This window comes from Tenrec ecaudatus, chromosome 14 (genome assembly GCF_050624435.1).
Source record: "Tenrec ecaudatus isolate mTenEca1 chromosome 14, mTenEca1.hap1, whole genome shotgun sequence".
NCBI lineage: Eukaryota > Metazoa > Chordata > Mammalia > Afrosoricida > Tenrecidae > Tenrec > Tenrec ecaudatus.
Window position 1 is genome coordinate 13,128,946 of NC_134543.1, and position 18,682 is coordinate 13,147,627.

The following is an 18,682-nucleotide window of genomic DNA, read 5'->3' on the forward strand; positions in this document are numbered from 1 at the left end:
CCTCCTCAAAAGCACAGGCAGAAACCGTCCCCCGGCTTAGGGTAGGGTTGTCTAGTGCCTTTAATATGCTTGCTGATTTTTTTTTAAGTCCAGAGAAAACACACCTCATCTGAGGGTTGGGGTGGGGGTGGGTGGGGCTCTTGTATGGCCTCCTCCCTCTTCAAGAAACAAGAGACAATTGTCACCAGCTCCTTCCCCAGCCCCGGGGACATGCTGTTCTTAGCGCACAGGTGGCCAGTGTGAAGGGGAAGGTCACTTGGCTGCCAGCAGTCTGCAGCGTTGGACCAAGCACCTCCCAGGCCCTCCCCAGAGGAACGGGAGCCCCTTTCCCCGTGAAGAATGAGAGATTCGAAGCACAGCTCGCCAGCCACCTGCTTAGGCATTGAAGTTGCTGTTTGCTTTACAGGGTCTTTAAGAAAGGCTTGGTCTCTTCTTTCTTTTCCTGATATTCATTGTTCTGGGAAGGAGCAAGGGGTGGGGTGTGGTGTGGTGTGGTGTGTGTGTGTGTGTGTGTGTGTGTGTGTGTGTCGCTTGTGTGTGTGTGTGTGTGTGTCACTTTTAAAGACTCACAGTGGAATAAGCTTTATGGACAGGTCATAGCACATCCTTTCAGGACCGAGGGCTGACCAAGCCCGGCCACACGTTAGCCATGGTGACCTCGGCTGGGTTTCTTTCCAGGAATAAGTGGCGAAGGCAGAACAAAAAAGTGTGGATGACCGAGATGGGCCTTGGGTGGGACCGTGTGCTCTGCCATTCTCCCGAGGGAAGCCCCTGGGGACTGGGGGCTGCCCCAGAGCAGACACTCAGGTGCCCTCCTGTGTCTTCTAGTGTCTTGCTGCAGAGGGGGTGTGATTGGCCTTGGTCCCTGAACACGGGGTGCTCAGTCAGGGCTGCATCTGAGAGCTAGGCCGTCCCCTGAGTGCTGTGACCACACGAGGGGCAGGCAGAGGTGGGAGGTCCTTGGGATGGTGCCCACCGAGTCGCTGCCACCAGAACAGTCATAAAGGGGCAGCTGGAATCCCATCAGTCTGTGCCTGCGGTCAGAGACCCTGCACGTGAAAGCCGCATCACTGAGCCTTTCACTTAGCGAGACCGTGGACTCTGGGGGCCCTTTGAACTTTGGATGGTGTGTTGAGCCCCACGGGTGTAGCGGCTGTAGCGCTCACCTGTCAGCCGGAAGACCAACTGTACAAACCCACCAGCCACTCCAAGGAAGAAAGAGGGGGCGACCGCTTCCACACGTGGAAGTTGTTCCGTTAATGGGGCCGCTCTGCCCCGTCCTGTATGAGTCGGAATGGACTCGACCGCAGTGGCCATGCCGTGGCCACGTGCCAGGGCTGTGTGACCTTGGCCTGGGAGCCGTGTGAGTCAGAAAGAAGATGGTTTCTTTGAAAGACATCTCCTGCCAAGGTGGTCTGGGCGCCCAGGGTGTCACAGTGCTCTGCTGAAGGGAGCTGTGGTGGGGGCAGGGGGTAGAAGACCCCAGGGTGGGCTCGGAGCTTGGACTCAGCAGTGGCCCGAGGTCAGTGGTGTAGGCTCCTTGGATCCTCTCTGTGGCCTTCCCTTCCCCTCCCTGTGCAATCCCCACATGGCCCATGAGGTCTGAGAACAGCAGGGATCCGAACAGTTCTTGTCCAAGCTAGCATTTCACCGGAGGGCTGGACAGAGGTGGCCTGCAGGAAACACAGCTCTCCTTGGCCCCTCAGTCCCTCACGCTCCCTGGACCAGGCCAGGCAGTCAAACCAAGACCCAGGGCCAGCCCGAGGGTGTGCCCACCCCTGCCCACGCCAGCTCAAGGCGCAGTTGGCTTTGCAGCTCGGTCTTTTCAGAGGCACCGAGGAGGCCGAGGGAAAGATGGGCCCCGTCTCTCTTGGGAGCGGCAGCTGCCACATAGCCCCCCAAGAGGACGGCGATAAGTGTGATGAATAAGAAATGCCGGCGGCCGTGGAGCCGGATGCCTGTGCGTTCTCATGTTTCCCGTTGGAAACACACCCTGTATCCTATCATCTGACCCCTGATCCCCCGCCTCGGTCTGCCCAATCCTGCCTCCGCCTCCTATCCTGCCCCACCTGCTGCAGGGACAGGTTTGTTTCAGTGAGCAAATATAGGTGGGTCACCTTAGAAAGAAGTTGGCCTGAACTGGCACACCTAAGCACCTAACCTGCCCCAGTCAGAACCCGGTGCCTGCTGGGGCACTTGCCATGTCGGTCCTACGAGACAGTAGGACAGAGGTTGTTTGATTTTCAGTCTCTGCGTTTTTTACATCAAATATATCCACTCTGATTCACAATGCTTTGGACCCGTGGCCCCCACCCCTCAACATCCCCCCTCCCAAAAAATCTGAGACGGGGCAAGAATTCTATGAGTTGTGCTATTGCTGGGAAGAGCTGGTGACCAAATGGTTTTGCTATTATTAATTATAAATACCTGAGTGCTAACATCCACAAGCCCTCCCTTGTTCGGATTCCAAGGGCCTCTGCCCTCGTGAAGTGTGTGTAAAAAGGAATTGATTAAGAAGCGAAACTTTTTTTAAAAAAAAACAAGCCCAGTTATCCTGATCCATCCTTGTTCCGTCGGAGAGGAGAGTCACAGATGGGTGTCCCGGGTTAACTTAAAACCATGTGCCACTGTCATGTTGGCTCCAGGTTGTCTGATGACAGCCACCCCAAGCAGCCTCTGAGCCCGCTACAGAGCGAGCGCACAACCTGTGTCCCAAAGAGACACGGCCAGTCTGCCGCGTCTCACCCAGGCGCCGCCTGTTGACAGTACTCCTGAATTAATTCATTTAGCAAACCTTTTCCGAGCATCTGCCCGGTGTCCCTGTTAGCCCCTGGAAATGCCCAACTAGACAACACGGCGACATCAACTTTGGCCTAAGTCATGGGTCACACCGTGATTGCTGTACACACAGGTGTACACCTGTGCAGGTGTCACCAGGACCACTGGGGACCCTGCTGCCAGGCCTCGGCAGGGAGAAGCAGAAGGGTCGAAGCTGTCTTTCTGGAGAGGTGGACGCTTAGAGCCAGGGTAAGGGGTGGACCAATGTGCAAGCCCTTCTCCCACCGCCTACTGGCCTCATGACATCGAGTGGGTGATGGGACCTCCTTCCGCCCTAACTGTGCCACCTGGATGCAGTAGATGACCTTGCTGCCTGCCTCACCAGCTGGTGTAAGGCTTCGTATGGAGGTGGTGTTTGCAGACTTCTCATCACGGTGCCTGGAACATGGCTCGTTGTCCACCACGGTCACCGTCAGCCAGGCCACGTTCACAGGAAAATATGGTAGGATGCTAGGAACTAATGAAGTCGGGCTGCAAAAAGTTCATGGGGAAAATTAAATGGAAATATAATGGAATTTATCCACAAAATTTTTGAAGCGTGTATGTGTGTGTGTGTGTGTAAAGAACTTTGACAATAGCTCTGATTAGTTCGTTGATGGACCCAAAACAATGACATCAAGGGACAAGCAAAGCCAGTTCATTCAGAAACCAAAATGAGTTCTTCCCAGGGTCGCACAGGCATGTTCTAGAGTAGCTCCTGGTTATTGGATCACGGTTACTTTTGCATGAACCTGTCACTCAATGCCGCAAACGTGGCTCGGTTTTCATTTCTAAGATGCGAGGCGTCAGCAGAGCGAATCCACATAAACAGTCTCTTTGGGGCCCCCTGGAGTTTGGAGACCAGGCAGTTGAGCGCCACCTGCTGCAGACAGCAGGAGCCCTGGTGGTGTAGTGGTTACGAGATGGGCTGCTAACCAGAAAGTCAGCAGTTTGAGACCACCAGCCGCTCCTTGAGAGAGAGACGAGGCCTGCTACTCCCGTGAGAAGTTACCGTCTCAGACACCCGCAGGGGCAGTTCCACCCTGTCCTATAAGGAAGGTCGCTATGAGTTGGTGGCGACTCACTGGCAGTGAGTTTGGTTTTGTACACGCCAAGAGGTAGCAGTGGAAAGATAAGTAATTGTATCTCTACAATGACAAGGTCGTAGGCCTTCCTAGAACTGGTATCCAGCCGAGGGCCAGGCTGAGGCTGCCATGACATGCTCTTGGAGGACGTGGGGTGAAAAGGCTCACTGCTGCCTCGAATACCTTTGTGGGGGCTGTTTGTGGCTTATCCGTGGAAGGTGGATTCCCCTCTGATCCCAGCCCCCTCCCATAAGTCACCTCCACCAAGCTCCCAATCCTTCCTTTAGGCATGGCCAGCACACAGCACAGGTGGCCAGTCTACCGCTGCAAAGGCACACAAACTCGGGCGCGTGACACAGCCCGAGAGCCGTGGTTGTGAGGCCCTCGTGTCGCACGCCCCGGTTGACATGGCTGAGTTGCCAGTATTGTATACCGTCTCGGCTTCAGCCGTATGATGAGGCCAGCGGGTGGCCTCTGACCCTCAGGAATGCGCGTCGCCTGCGAAACTGTGACGAGTGGTGACCGCTGAAGCTCGAGTGCGCAGGAAGCTAACTGGCTGTCATGTGACGTGCCCGCGCATTTGGCTCTGACTCTGAAACCCAGGAGGTTGGAAAGGCGTTGGGGACGAGCCATGTGTCAGGAGGTGATCTCTGGTTGCCATTCGTGACTTCCGGAAGGTCCCTGTGCGGGGAAGTGCGTCGCCGTGGCTTCTGAATGGACGTTCTTCCCCCAGATCCCTGTGGACAAATGGGCTCCTTCTACCCGCCTTTGAGGACGGCAGAGCCATCCTAGGCAGGGACTGTTCTGGGCCCCAGGGCCTTCCCTGGGACCCCCGCTGCTCCGAGATCGTGTAGGAGCCTTAGCAATAGACGGCCGCTGATAGACCCAGCCAAGGTGTGCTTCCGCTAGTTAGTAACCCATGCCCTACAAGACAGCCTCTCTGCGTCCCAGCTGCACTGATGACATGCAAGGCAGCTGGTTTGTAGCGGATGGCCAGTCAGATAGGACCACCCCAATCTACCTGCTAGGTTTAGGCTCGCCCTGGCAGCAGGGCAGGGTGCTTCATAAGTTCTCCTGGCAGTAGTTGTTTGTTGATTCTTTACCACTTGTGTCTGGCTGTCTCACAAGCCACACCCACCTGCCTCCCGGCACACACTGGGTGGCCCCGAGCCCCTGAAGGGACCTTAAGTGTAGTAGTGGGTGCTCCGTGGGTGTCTGAAAGATTAGCCCAAGCAGGAGACCAAGTCTCCAGGCACTAACACCTGTCGCCCCTCCTATGGATCGTGAGGCCCGGAGACGCCGTAGGGGCGGGTGCGTGTTCCTTTCCTCCACCTGTGTGTGTGCACGGGGCGGGTGTCGTCGGCTGGCCGGCTCCGTGCCCCCTGTCGCTCCTGACACCATCTCCTTGGCCCCCCTCCTAGGCTCTCTCCACGCCACATCGGTGGCAGCCTCGAGAGTGGAGCAGGCACTGTCCGAGGTGGCCTCGTCCCTGCAGAGCAGCGCCCCCAAGCAGGGCCCTCTACACCCCTGGATGACGCTGGCGCAGATCTGGCTCCACGCAGGTACCACTCCCCACACCCACACCTCCCAGCCCGAGGCTGCAGGGTCCTCTGGGAACCCCCCCCCCCCAGAATGGGGCCACTGCTTCTCAGGAACCCGAGACGCTCCCTCTCTGCCCATCCCTCCGTGCCCTGAGCCCGAGCATGGCTCTGAGCAGGCGTGGAGGACAGGTCTGCAGAGTCGGGGTCTGAGGGCCCCCAGGAAGGGTGCACGCTGGGTGGGGTACGGGAGCATGCCAGCATACGCTGGCACCTCAACTCACATAGAGCCCTGACCTGACTCTCCCTGCCAGCCAGCCATGTAGACTTGAGCAGGTTGTTTTCCTCTCCCAGCCTCAGTTTCCTCATCTGTGCAGTGGCGGGGTTATGAACAACATCTGTCTCATCATCCCCGCCCCCCATGGTGCCTGGCACCCTCCTGACGGGGAGACAGCTATGGGTGGCACCTTGTCAAAGCAAGGAAGTGGTCAGCCTGCTTGGTGTCCATTCACCTCCAAGGGCCCCTGGTGCAGACAAGCTGGACAAGCAGGTCCAGTCACCCTTTCACCGCCTCACCTGGAGTCCCCGGCTCAGCTCTGCCTGGGTACCGCTCACTCCCTGCCACCGAGTCGGTGCCGATTCACAGCAACCCCGAAGGGCAGGACGGAACGGCCTCTGTGAGTTTCCAGGACTTTCCTGGAGTGGAAAGTCCCATCCTTCTCCCTCGGTTGGCTGGTGGTTTTGAACCGCTCACCTTGAAGATTGCAGCCAGATTGTAGCCACTGGACTCCTTAGGAAACCCTAACACAGAGCCCACGTGAGGCATGCTTCCCTGCGAACCCCAGCACACGGGGCCCCACAACAGATGGCTCTGGGTTCTAGCATCTGTGTGCTGTTGCTTCAAGGGTACCTCTTTACGGAGTGGGGGGACTAGGTGGTGGCATCGTGGGTTTCGGTTTCGTGTTGGGACTTAAAGCTCAAGGCCAGCCGTTCAAAACCACCAGCTACTCCATGGGGGGAAAATGAGGTTTTCTGTTCTCAGAAAAATTTAGGGTCTTGAAAACCCAAGGGGAAGTTCTACGCTGTCCAAAGGGTCTCTGTGGGTCGGAATCCACTCGATGACTGTGAGTTGAGCCCCCACATTTTCCCTGCAAGACACCCCCTCCCCTGGGGCCTCCGAGCAGACCCCTCAGCACAGGGGCAAAGGCTCCCATTTGGCTGGGCCATGTGCTGCTTCTCCCCCAGTTGTCTCTATGTGGACGCTTCCCTCGCCAAGGCTAATGGCATGGTGTCCAGCCTCGTCCAACACCAGGGGCGGACCCCCGTGTGAAGACGCGATTGTAGTCACCTGGGTCTGGCACGTCTCGGGACCCAGCTCAGCCAACAGCCTTTTCTGTGTTGGCATCTTTAATTGAGCCATAGCAACGACCGTAAATTAGCAAATTAGATTCTCCCGAGCAGAAGTACCAATGGGGGATGATTCATGAATGTGCCCATTGTTCTGTGCCCAGCACGGCAGACGCCTGCCAGCCCTCGAGTGCTCGCTGGGTCCCAGACATGCTGACTCTGGAGCACGGGCAGCGGAGTCAGGCCCGCCTCCTTGGCACTGGGGAGAGCCCAGGCATAGCCTGGGATCCTGGGACCCAGCTTTCTCGGTCACCTTCGTGAGCAGCAAGGGAGGGGGTTGGGGGTTGTGCCTGGCCTGGTGTGCCCGACTGAATCTAGAGGACTAGCGTGGAGGAAGACTGGGAAGGGACCGACACCCGGGCATCCCGGAGGACCCTTTGGTAGTGACGCTCTCGCTCGACCCCGTAAGCACTGCTTCCCTGGCATATTTCTTGGGAAAGTTGCTGAGCCGAGTGAACGGCATGATGTTCTGGGAGAGCTTTGCTCCGCGCCTGCTGCCCTTGACTCCACTCGACTCCACTCTCTTGGTCCATTTCACCCTTCTCCGGGCGGGCAGTGTCTGTTGGAGAGGAAGCACGGTAGCTGCTTCCTGGAATCCTGAAGCATATAGCTAAGATTCACTTGGGAGTGAGGTTTGCATTTTTTTAAAAATCATTTTATTGGGGGCTCGTACAACTCATCACAATCCATACATCCTTCCATTGTGTCAAGCACATGTATACATTGTTGCCATCATCATTCTCAAAACATTTGCTTTCTGCTTGAACCCTTGATATCAGCTCATTTTCCCCTCCCTCCCCGCTGGCCCCTCCCTCATGAACCCTCGATAATTTATAAATTATTATTATTTTGTTATGGCCCCTCCCTCATGAACCCTTGATAATTTATAAATTATTATTATTTTGTTATATCTTACACTGTCTGACGCCTCCCTTCACTCACTTTTCTGTTGTCCATCCCCCAAGGAGGAGATTATATATAGATCCTTGTAATCGGTTCCCCCTTTCCATCCCACCCTCCCTTTACCCTCCTGGTATCGCCACTCTCAGCACTGATCCTGAAGGGATCATCTGTCCTGGATTCCCTGTGTTTCCAGTTCCTAGCTGTACCAGTGTACACCCTCTGGTCTAGCCAGATTTGTAAGGTAGAATTGGGATCATGGTAGTAGGGGGCGGAAGCATTCAAGAACTAGAGAAAAGTTGTATGTTTCATCATTGCTTCACCCTGACAGGCTCATCTCCTCCCTGAGACCCTTCTGTAAGGGGATGTCCAGTTGCCTACAGATGGGTCTTTGGGAAAAGGAAGTGGTGTTATAAACCCAGGAATAAGGGAACAAGTGATCCAAATTGGTGGTGAGGAGGGTGTAGGAGACCTGGTAGGGCATGATCAAGGGTAATGTAACCAGAGGAATTACTGAAACCCAAATGAAGGTTTAGCATGATAGTGGGACAAGAGGAAAGTAAAAAAGAAATAAAGGAAAGAACTAGGAGGCAAAGGGCATTTATAGAGATCTAAGTAAAGGCATATATATATGTAAACATATTGTATATAAGGATGGGGAAGTAGATCTATGTGCATATATTTATAGGTTTAGTATTAAGGTAGCAGATGGACATTGGGCCTCCACTCAAGTACTCCCTCAATACAAGAATACTTTGTTCTATTAAACTGGCATTCCATGATGCTCACCTTCCTGACACAATCACTGAAGACAAAGTGGGTGCATAAGCAAATGTGGTGAAGAAAGCTGATGGTACCTGGCTATCAAAAGATATAGCGTCTGGGGTCTTAAAGGCTTGAAGGTAAACAAGCGGCCATCTGGCTCAGAAGCAATAAAGCCCACATGGAAGTAGCACACCAGCCTCTGTGAGCATGAGGTGTTGAAGGGATCAGTTATCAGGCATCAAAGAACAAAAATTCATACCATTGTGTGCTCACCTTCCCAATAAGACTGCTGAAGACAAATGGATGCATAACCAAAAGTGGTGAAGAAAGCTGATGGTGCCCGGCTATCAAAAGATATAGTGTCTGAGGTCTTAAAGGCTTGAAGGTAAACAAGCGGCCATCTAGCTCAGAAGCAACAAAGCCCACATAGAAGTAGCACATCAGTTTGTACGATCACGAGGTATGGAAGGGATAAGGTATCAGGCATCAAAGAACAAAAAATCAAATCATTGTGAATGAGGGGGAGTGCAGATTGGGGACCCAAGACCCATCCATAGGCCACTGGACATCCCCTTACAGAGGCTTGTGTATTTGTGTGACAGCTAAGGTTCATTTCTCTTCTCTACCCAGTAGAGCAGAACACAACTCCCAACGCTAGTGGCTTTTAACATTCCACAATGTTGATAGAATTGAGCTCTAGAAGGCAAATGTGCCCAGATGTGTGTGTATATGTATGTATGTCTATGTATGTGTGTATGGATGTATATGTATGTTGTATGTCTATGTATGGATGGATGGATGTGTGTATGTATGTCTATGTATATGTGTATGTACGTCTATGCATGTCTATGTATGTCTGTATATGGATGGATTTGTGTTTATATGGATGTGTATATGGATGTGTGTATGTATGTATATGGATGAATGTGTGGATATGTGTCTATGTATGGATGTGTGTATGGATGTGTATATGTGTATTATATATTTTTGTATATGTGTATTATGTATATGTATGGGTATGGGTGTGTGTATATATGTCTATATATGTGTATGTGTGTATGCATGTCTATGTGTGGTATGTGTATATGTCTATGTGTGTATGTATGTATGTGTGTATATGTATGTGTGTATGTGTGGATGTGGATGTGTGTATGGATGTCTGTGTATGTGTATGTATGTATATGTATGTATGGGTGTATGTATGTCTATGTCTATGTGGGTGTATGTATACATATGGGTGTATGTATATATGTCTGTCTATGTATGGATGCATTAGAAAGAAAGGGTTTTCAAGGCTGTCATCTCTGCAGAAGAAGACTGCCATAGCTTTGTCCCCTGGAGCAGCTCACAGGTCCAAGTACTTGGCCTGTGGTATCTACAGGGTCCTAGTGTGGACGTAGATGTCCGTGCATGTCTGTTGTGCTGGGCGCTCGCCCTCACGTTGATCTGACTCAGAGGGACCCACTAGTCAACAGACTGGAGCACTGCCCCGCCTGGTGCCATGAGCCTGAGCTCATTGCTGCAGCCTCTGTGTCCATCCGTCTCCTCAACAGTCTTCCTCTTTGCCACTGACCCTCCACTTTGCCGAACATGATGTGCTTCTCTAGGGACTGGCCCCTCCTGATAACAGGTCCAAAGTCCATGGGATGAGGTCCCCCATCCTCACTTCTAAAGAGTGTTCAGCGGTACGTCTCCCAGGACTTAGGAAGCGATTGAAAATACCATGACTTAAGTGCACCTTTGTCTTCCAAGTGACTTATTTGTGCTTCAGCACGTTGAAGAGGTCTTTTAAAGTATGCGCACACACAAACGCATGTGTGTGTATGGACATATCTAATAAAATAAAAATTGTCGCAGAATCAGATACTTCTCAGGTATATAACCAGTTTCCTCACAGGAGTATAGTTTTCGTCATTTGGAGACTTAGAGTCGTAGTCTCATGAGATAGCCCCATCATTTAGAACGATAGAGTTCATACGTTTGCTCTGCATCCTAGTCTGGTCAGTGGTGTCTGGGTTCGTTTGAGCTTGCCAATGGCCATCTAAGACACGACTATCAGTCCCTACTCCCCAGGAGCAAAAAGAAGGAAAAAGGAAGAAACTGGTCTCCCAGCCCAATTGTCTACATGACCCATGACCTCCTGTACCCTGAAACGGGGGAATTGGATGGTACCGGGCTACCAGCACCACACGCTCTGACAGCCACGAAAGGTGCATCCTGGTAGAAAGGGAGGAAAGTGTTGAGCAGAACTTCAAACTCTAAACACACAAAAAAATCAAACTTTCTTGACTCTTCGCTGAGATAGGAAGATTCCCCAAGACTACTGGCCTGAGCTATTCGGTAAGCCTTGAACCAAAAGTGTCCCTTCCAGTCACCTTGTAGCTCAATAGCTCATAAAACAGTGAATATTGCCCTGGAATAATGTGCTCCCTTAAAAAAAACCCATCCAGATAAGACCAGGTGGCCAGCGAATGCTCTAACACAGGAGCAGAGAACATCCGGTCCTTGGGCTGTAGAAAACCCCAAATAAATAAGTCAATATACTGCTAGTGACCTTATGGGACAGGGTGGAACTGAGCCCCTTCACGGGAGTAGAAAGTCTCATCTGTCTCCCAAAGAGCTGCTGGCAGTTTCGAACGGCAGACCTTGTGGTGAGCGGCCCAGTGCATAACCATCTAACGCTGGGCCATCGAAGGCTGGTGACATCATTCATACCAGGGGACATCAAGGACTCAGAGGAGAACCCATTGTAGCCATCACTTGGGGAGGGGGGTTTCAATGTTTGACCCGCGTGACCCCTGAATAAGGTTATCAATACCCCACCCCAGCTCTAAAGCCTAGATGGCGTTGAGAGAAGGTGCCCAGGTTTATGGGAACCGACCAACCCGAAGACTGAGGCATGAAGCCAATGGCAATGAGGAAGGCCAGTGGAAACTGCTGAGGGGGAACCTGTGTCACTGGGTACCCATCCGCCAAAAGTACAGTAAAACGCTTCAGGAAATGCATGCTTGCCTTGAAGGCTCGGTGCAGAATACACGCAGCTCTCCTATGCAGAGATGTCCCTGTGTGTGCGAGCAAAGAATAGAATCCATTAGCATAGTTTAAGAATGTGTGCCACACTGCTTCCTTAAAAACAAGGCTGCTGTGGGATGAAGATTTAGAGCCATGTCATAGGTCATATATTCCTTTAACTCTCAAAAGGTCAATTCAGAAGCAGCCATAACAGTTCCTCCTGCCAGATGCAGAAACCTGTAAGGTTTCTACCATGTGTTGTTTGAAACAGGACTGCCCGGAGATTCACAATAAGTGACCCGTAGCAGTTTTAAACCACACGTCCCTGCAGGGAGGAAAGAGGGGACTTTGTACTCCCGTGGAGAGCTGCAGTCTGGGAAACCCAGAGGGCAGTTCTACCCCGTCCTATAGGGTCACCATGAGTCAGAATGGACGCGATGGCAGTGAGTTTGGTTTGGGGATGGAACCCGGGAAGCGTCTACTGCCTGTGCCATCCATCATTCCTCCTGGCAGCCTCCAGTCCTTGGTACGCAGGTTCACCTCCACCGCCAGCTTCCTCGGCGGAACGGCTGGGCTCCCAGCCTGACACCCACCGCTTTGTGTCCCTGTGACGTGGGGGGTAAGCTGGGCGAATGGAGGCGGCCTGAGACCTCAGGCGGGAAGATAAGGCCACTCTGAGGCAAGGCGTGGAGAAGAGAGACTGGGGGCTCACCAATAGGGCACCCGTGCCCCCAGCTGCTGGGAGAGACGGGACGGGGCTCAGCAGGCAGCGCAGACCTCAGAGGCCCCCTCCCTCCGCAGCCCTGTGACCGGCTCCTTGCGCCTCCCTCTGCTGGGCACCTCCTCTTCTCCTGGCCTGGACACCTCTGACCTTGGTTCCTCCGTCTCCTCCAACCTGTCACGGGACCTGTGTGGGTTGGTGCCTTGGTTTGCATAGACTTTGTGACAACCTCACTTAAATCGTGTTGGCACAAGCAATAAGCGTACATGGTGCACGGCTGCAAAGATATGGAAGACTCAGAGTGGGAAGGTCTCTCCTAACACTTTGGGTCCACCCGCACCCAAAAGCAACCGCACCCAAAGGCACCCACTGTTACCGGTCCTGTGAACCTTCTAGACATAAGATCCCAAACCTAGTTGGCCTTCTGCCCATTTTTCAGGGGGGTGGGGGAATCTACTCTGCCCCCCACCTTCACCCCTAACAATTAAGAACTTTTGTTCTGTAGCCTCTAGTTCAGCATGAAATGTCCACCGGTGTCTGCTGCAGCCCCTGGATTGCTGCCCTGCCTCCCGGGGCGTAGTATTGCCCACTGTGCTTGCAGACACTGCTCCAGAGCCCATTCTGAACTTCATCCCTCCCGCTCCCACCCCAACAAGGTTTCATGTAAAACAGCCGCGGATGGATTTACTATAAGTTAACCAGTGCCCAGTGGCATATATATGTTTATATAGATATACACACACCCTATATAGGGGTATACCCCCCAAAACAGAATTGCACTGGGCGAAGCTTGTGTACCATAGCCTTTTTCCAGCTGGGTGAGCATCAAGCAACTCTCTCTGAGTTCGCGCACCCTGTGGCGTTGCCCGGGAAGGTTCTCTCTGGTCACAGTGCGTATTTTCGTGAAAGCAGTTTCTCTCAGACCTCATTTTTTGTGATGGCTGATTCAAGAGAGCAGCATGCAGCTGTGAAATGTTGTTTCCTGCCGCAGAAACTGTTGTGATGTTGAACACAACTTTCAAGGACACTGCTATGGGAGAAACACAAGTGTACGAGTGGTTTTCTCCTTTCAAAAAGGTAAAATGTCAATTGATGACAAACCTCCATCCATCAACTTCTCGAACGGATGAAAATGTTGACTCAGAGTATATTTGGAGTTTGTTCCACCAGATCAGACTGTTAATAAAGCTTTCTATTTAGAGGTTCTGAAAATATTGTGTAATGGTGTACAATGAAAAAGGCCTGATTTGTGGCAGGCGAGGGACTGGTTTTGCCACTACGACAATGCACCTGCTCACACAGCCATCTCAGTGAACCAGTTTTGGCAAAAAACAAAATAAAAATAAAAAACCCAGCATGCCTCTCTTGCCCCATGCACCTGACTCGCCTGACTGCACTCCACATGACTTCATTTTTGTTTCTGTGAATGAAGATGGACATGAAAGGACAGCGATTGGACGATGTAGAAGAGGTGAAGAAAAAAACGAGGGAGGGCCTGTCAGCCCTCCGCACAGATGAGTTTGAAAACTGTTTCCAAGAATGGAGTCAAAATCTGACAAATGTATTCAGTGTCCTGGAGAGCACTTTCAAGGTGATAAGGTTGTCCTGTAAAAAAATTTTTAAATCCATAGTTGTGTGAGGTAGCGGGATTCCTGGGGTTTGCAGTGGTACCCCCTCGTTTGTCGTTAGCAAAAGAGACCAGTCCCTGGAGAAGGACACATGCTTGGTAGAGGGTCAGCAAAAAAATTTTTTAAAGACCTTCAGCAAGGTGCGGAGTGACACGTGGCCACACAGTGGGCTCAGACACAGCATCGTCATTGTGAGGAGGGTGTGGGTGCAGCTTTGTTCTGTTGCACATGGGGAACGTGCTCAAGTGAGCTTTGATTCATAGTTTATATGAACATAAGCGTGTGTATGTGTGTGTCTCTATACACACATGTCTATAGCTTTATACTGTACGGTGAATTCCTAAAAGTAGACTAGGTGACTCAATTTTTCTATTTGGAACTGCTAACCGCTGTTCCCCTCCCTGCAGCAGCATGGCCCCAGGCCACACCTGTAGACACCGCCTTGTCAGCCGGAGAAGAGGAGGCTTCTGGGTCTCTGTCAGCCTCGTGGGCGAAACAGCATTCGCTTGTCTGCTCGTGCCTTTGGTTCATTGAGCGGCACGGAGCTGTTTCCTTCTTGACTGACAGACCTTCTCTGTCCGAGAAGTCTGCCCTGCGCCCGTGACACGGGCTGTAAATACTTCTCCCCTTCATGTTGTGCTTGTGTTTCCTCCCCCACCCCACCGCTTTGGAAAAGCAGATTCAAAAAGAAAAACAACGATGCCGTCGTCCATCTCTCCTCCCTGGCATCTGGGCTTCACTCCCTGCCTTGCAAGCGACCATCCGTCTTGTTTCCAGAATGTGTCGAGAATCTTCCAGGGCCAGCTGTACATTGCCCATCTTGTCGAGAAGGCCGGGAGTGAGCCATCGCCCCCATTTTGCAGCTGGGGAGTCCCGGGCCCAGAGAAGTGCCCGGCTGTCACTCAGGAGAGCAGAGCGATGGCGTTGAAGTCTCGAGCCTCCCAGACACGCCTCTCTGAGGGTCACACGGCGGCTTCCTTTTTGGGTGGTGGTGGAAGTGTCCGTACCACAGTGATTGCCAGCGCGCCCATTTCCGAGTCTGCACTGCGGGGGGGGGGGGGGGCATTGATGACGTTTGTCAGGCTCCAAACAATCCCGGGAGGGGGCTCCTCTTTAGAATCCCATCCTCCCGGTCGGCCTTGGGCAGGCGGGCACTCAGAACAAGGCGGCTACCCGAGCCCCTCCCAAGCCGAGAGAGCTTCCCGGTGCCCATCCCTCAATTTCCACCCTGGGATGGCAGCTAAAAATGACTTTGAGGTAGGTGGTTAATTTCTGCTTGTTACTTACTAATAATTATAGCTTTCACGTTGGCACCTCTCACAGTCGAAGCCAGTGGCTATTCTTAGATGTGCAACATCAGATTTTTCTGATTTCTGCCGGGACTTGAAAGCGGGTCTGTTCTCACAAAGCCCTTGGTCCTGGCCGGACCAGCCTCCTTCACCCCCATCTCTGCCACCAGGCTCAGACGGAGGGTCCTCCTGTGTGGATCCCACCCAGGTGAGATGAAGCCAGCTCCCAACTAGGTGGCATGCAGCACGCGCCAGTGCCCTGGCCCCTCCGGATGGCCCACAGCACATGTATAGCCCAGGTGGATCGTGTGCGTACGTGTCTACTGGCGTCCCAAGGGCCTGGGCTTGTGCAGTCCCTGTAATGGGACCTTATGAGGCATCAAGACCCATACTCATTCGCCCCATTTTAGAGGCAGGAACGGCTGCAGCCAGCAGCGAACTTGCCCAAGGTCACGTGGGAGAACTGCTCCCAGGGTGGTCAAGGTTATAACCTCTTGGGAGCAGGCCACATGAGGCCTGTCGCACATCCCCTCCTCCCTCTAACTGACAAGCAGAAAAGTCCAAATTCAAACCAGCCCGTGTGGCCCCAACACCCTAGCTGGAAGCCATAGAAGCTAAGCCTTTGTTCAGTGACTCCCCCGCCCCCCTTTTAGTCTTTTAATACAAGCAAACGTTTCATCTCAAAGGAGGTCCATACCATTTGCCAGCGGCCCCCCTCTGAGCCCATAGGCATCACGGCTGGAGCTGGGCTGTGACATGAGAGAGGGGGTGGGGGGCGTGCAGATGGACGGGGGTCCCTGCCTCGGTGGTGTTTCCTGGTTTGAAACGACACAAGCAGGCAACCCAGGTGGGCTTGTCCGTGTCGGTGACAAGAGGCTCCAGGGCTGCTCTGCCGGCATCTGTATTCTGCTCAGGTGACACTGTCAAGGTCAGCAGTGGGGGTGGGGTGGGTTGAAGACCCGGAGAACAGCTGGACGAAGGTACAACGTCTGTCACCAGTGTGCAAGGGGCTGAAGGGCCAGCCCCACTCTCCCAGCCAGGCCTAGGGGAAGGGGCCATTCTCGACAGACTGACCTGGGCCAACATACACTGGAAATGAACACCAGTCATGCAGCCAAGGCCCTGGTGAAGGAATTTGGTGAGACCTGGGCTGTGGTCATCTTGGGAACCACGGTGCCCAGCTTGGGCCGGGACGTGGAGATGCTCAGAGCACCAGGAAGCCTGAAAACCAATTCCCCTTCTCCTTCACCACCCAACCTTCCTCAGACAAAGAGCAATCCCCCGGAGAGCTGATAAGAACGACAGAACACTTGTCTGGACATGTGACCCTTCCTCTTTGGCCCCTAGGTCGTGCTTTCTCTGACAGCACGGAGGCAAGCGCTGGGGGTTCTTGGGAGACACCGGCATCCCTGGGGGCCAGGCCGCCCGAGTCCAGACCCCAGGCTTGTTCCCCAGCACAGGGCCCTCTCTGTGAGGAGGCAGAGGTAGGTTTGCACAGGCCTGCCAACACCTGGTATGTTTCAGCACTAACCTCTTCCCCTCACTCTGCCCAGCTCCAGGACCCTGAGAGCCAAGGGCCAGGCTTCTCTCCACGCTGCATCTTTGTGGGAGTGTGTGAGAAGGGGTCCCCTCTGTGTGAACTAGGCCCAGGAGCAGCAGGCTTGGCTGGCAGACAGCACCCGACTACGGAGAAACACCTCCTTGACCCCATAACGGAGGCCTTTGCATGTATGTGGCCTTTGTAGTCCAGAGCCAGAGAACAGGGGCTTGAACAAATGAAACAGACGAACAAAAATACCCCCCAAAACCTCACTGCCATTGAGCCCACTCTGACTCGTGGCAGCCGTGTAGGGCAGGGTAGAACTGCCCCTGTGGGCTTCTGAGACTAACTCTGTCGGAAGTCAAGAGCCCCATCTTTCTCTGACAGAGCCGTTGGTGGCTTCGATCCTTCTGTGTCCCAGGCCCGGATCTATAACTCCAGTTAAAAACCAGCATGTCACCTGGAGGACTGGGTTCGCTGACCCGCGGTGTGGTATTTCCAGTCACCTATGAAGACACGATGGCATTTTCAGCAGCGTGTGGAAGATGGACAAGGAATAAAGAAGGGCGGATGCATCTGAACTGTGGTGTTGGCAACGAATACCGAATATACAGTGGGCTTCCGGAAGAACCAGCAAAGCTTTCTCGGCAGAAGTGCAACCAGAATGCTCCCAGAAGTGAGGATGGCAAGACTCGGTCTCACTTTGGACACACTATCAGGTCTGCTGGCGATTTGTGATGAGCAGATGATAAAACCTTGCTTGCTGGACGTGAAGAAGACATCAACCAACGCATGCCACTGGGTAGATGTGCTTCACAAGACATCTCTGGGGTGTTGAAAGCAAGGGTGTTGGTTTGAGGACTAAGGTGCAGCTGGGGTATTGTCAGTCACTTCATACGCATGTGGACGTTGGGCACTGGACCCGGAAGACCCAAGAAGAATCGAAGCATTTGGATGGTGGTGCTGGCCAAGAACAGCGGAAGTAGGATGGCCTGCCAGAAGAACCAGCAAGCCTGTCATGGAAGAAAGATGGCCAGTCCACTCCTTAGAGGCAGGGATAACACGGCCTCCTCGTTTGTACATTGGACATGTGCTCAGGAGAGGCCGGTCCCTGGAGAAGGACATCCTGCTCAGAAAGACACAGGGGCTACCACCATGGGCTCAAGCCTATGAGCAACTGTGAGGACAGTGCAGGACCGGGCAGGGTTTCCTCCCGCTGTGCACAGGCCGCTGTGCATGGGACCCAACTCAAGGGTTCCTAACAACATCATCAGCAGGCCCTGGAGCCCTGGAGAAAAGACATCATGCTTTTGGGGGGGGGGGGCGGTATGGGAGGGGGGAATCCATCAAAGAACACAATGAGATGGGTTAGCAGGATGGTCCCACAATGAGCTGACGTATAACCATGAGTGTGAAGATGACACGAGACGGGCAGGCTTCACTCTGCTTAGCTAGTGTCAATAGGAGTCAGAGCCGACAGCAGCACCTAACAGCACAACGCGGTGTCCCACCGCCTCGTTCCATCCTGGTCCTTACCGCGTCCTTGGAATGACGTGGGTGAGAATCAGTGCCGGGCAGTAAATTATTTAACATTGCTCTTCCAGCCATACCCTTGGGAGAGAGGCGAGGCTTTCTACTCCCCTAAAGAAGTACAGTCCTGGAAACTCGCAGGGGCAGCCCTACCCCGTGCTGGAAGGTGGCTGGCATCAGCATGGACTCCGTGGCACTGAGTTTCCCCGAGAGCCACAGCGGTTAGTCTTTGTCACCTCCTCAAAACCACTTTTCCTGGTGGGTCTGGGTAAGAGAAGGTGGGGAAGATGCAGATCGGATTCACTTGGGAATGACTGTCCACGTGGTTCACTGTGATTGTAAAAGCTTGGAAGTCTAACATGAGCAGTGGCCACTTGCGCCTCTTGCTGGGTATAAAATGAACCATCGCAGACCCGGGAGTGGGGGCATTGATCATACGACCATTCTAGA

At 53.2% G+C, this 18,682-nt stretch overlaps 1 protein-coding gene across 2 annotated transcripts in view; it reads left to right on the top strand.

The window, feature by feature from the left end:
• Positions 1-18,682, top strand: part of TTC7B (tetratricopeptide repeat domain 7B) — a 253,479-nt gene that overhangs the window by 197,236 nt on the left and 37,561 nt on the right. For both annotated transcript variants that reach the window (XM_075530524.1, XM_075530525.1), the window contains one exon: positions 5,324-5,464. In XM_075530524.1, the coding sequence (XP_075386639.1) occupies positions 5,324-5,464 (141 nt within the window). The remainder of the gene's footprint in view (positions 1-5,323; positions 5,465-18,682) is intronic.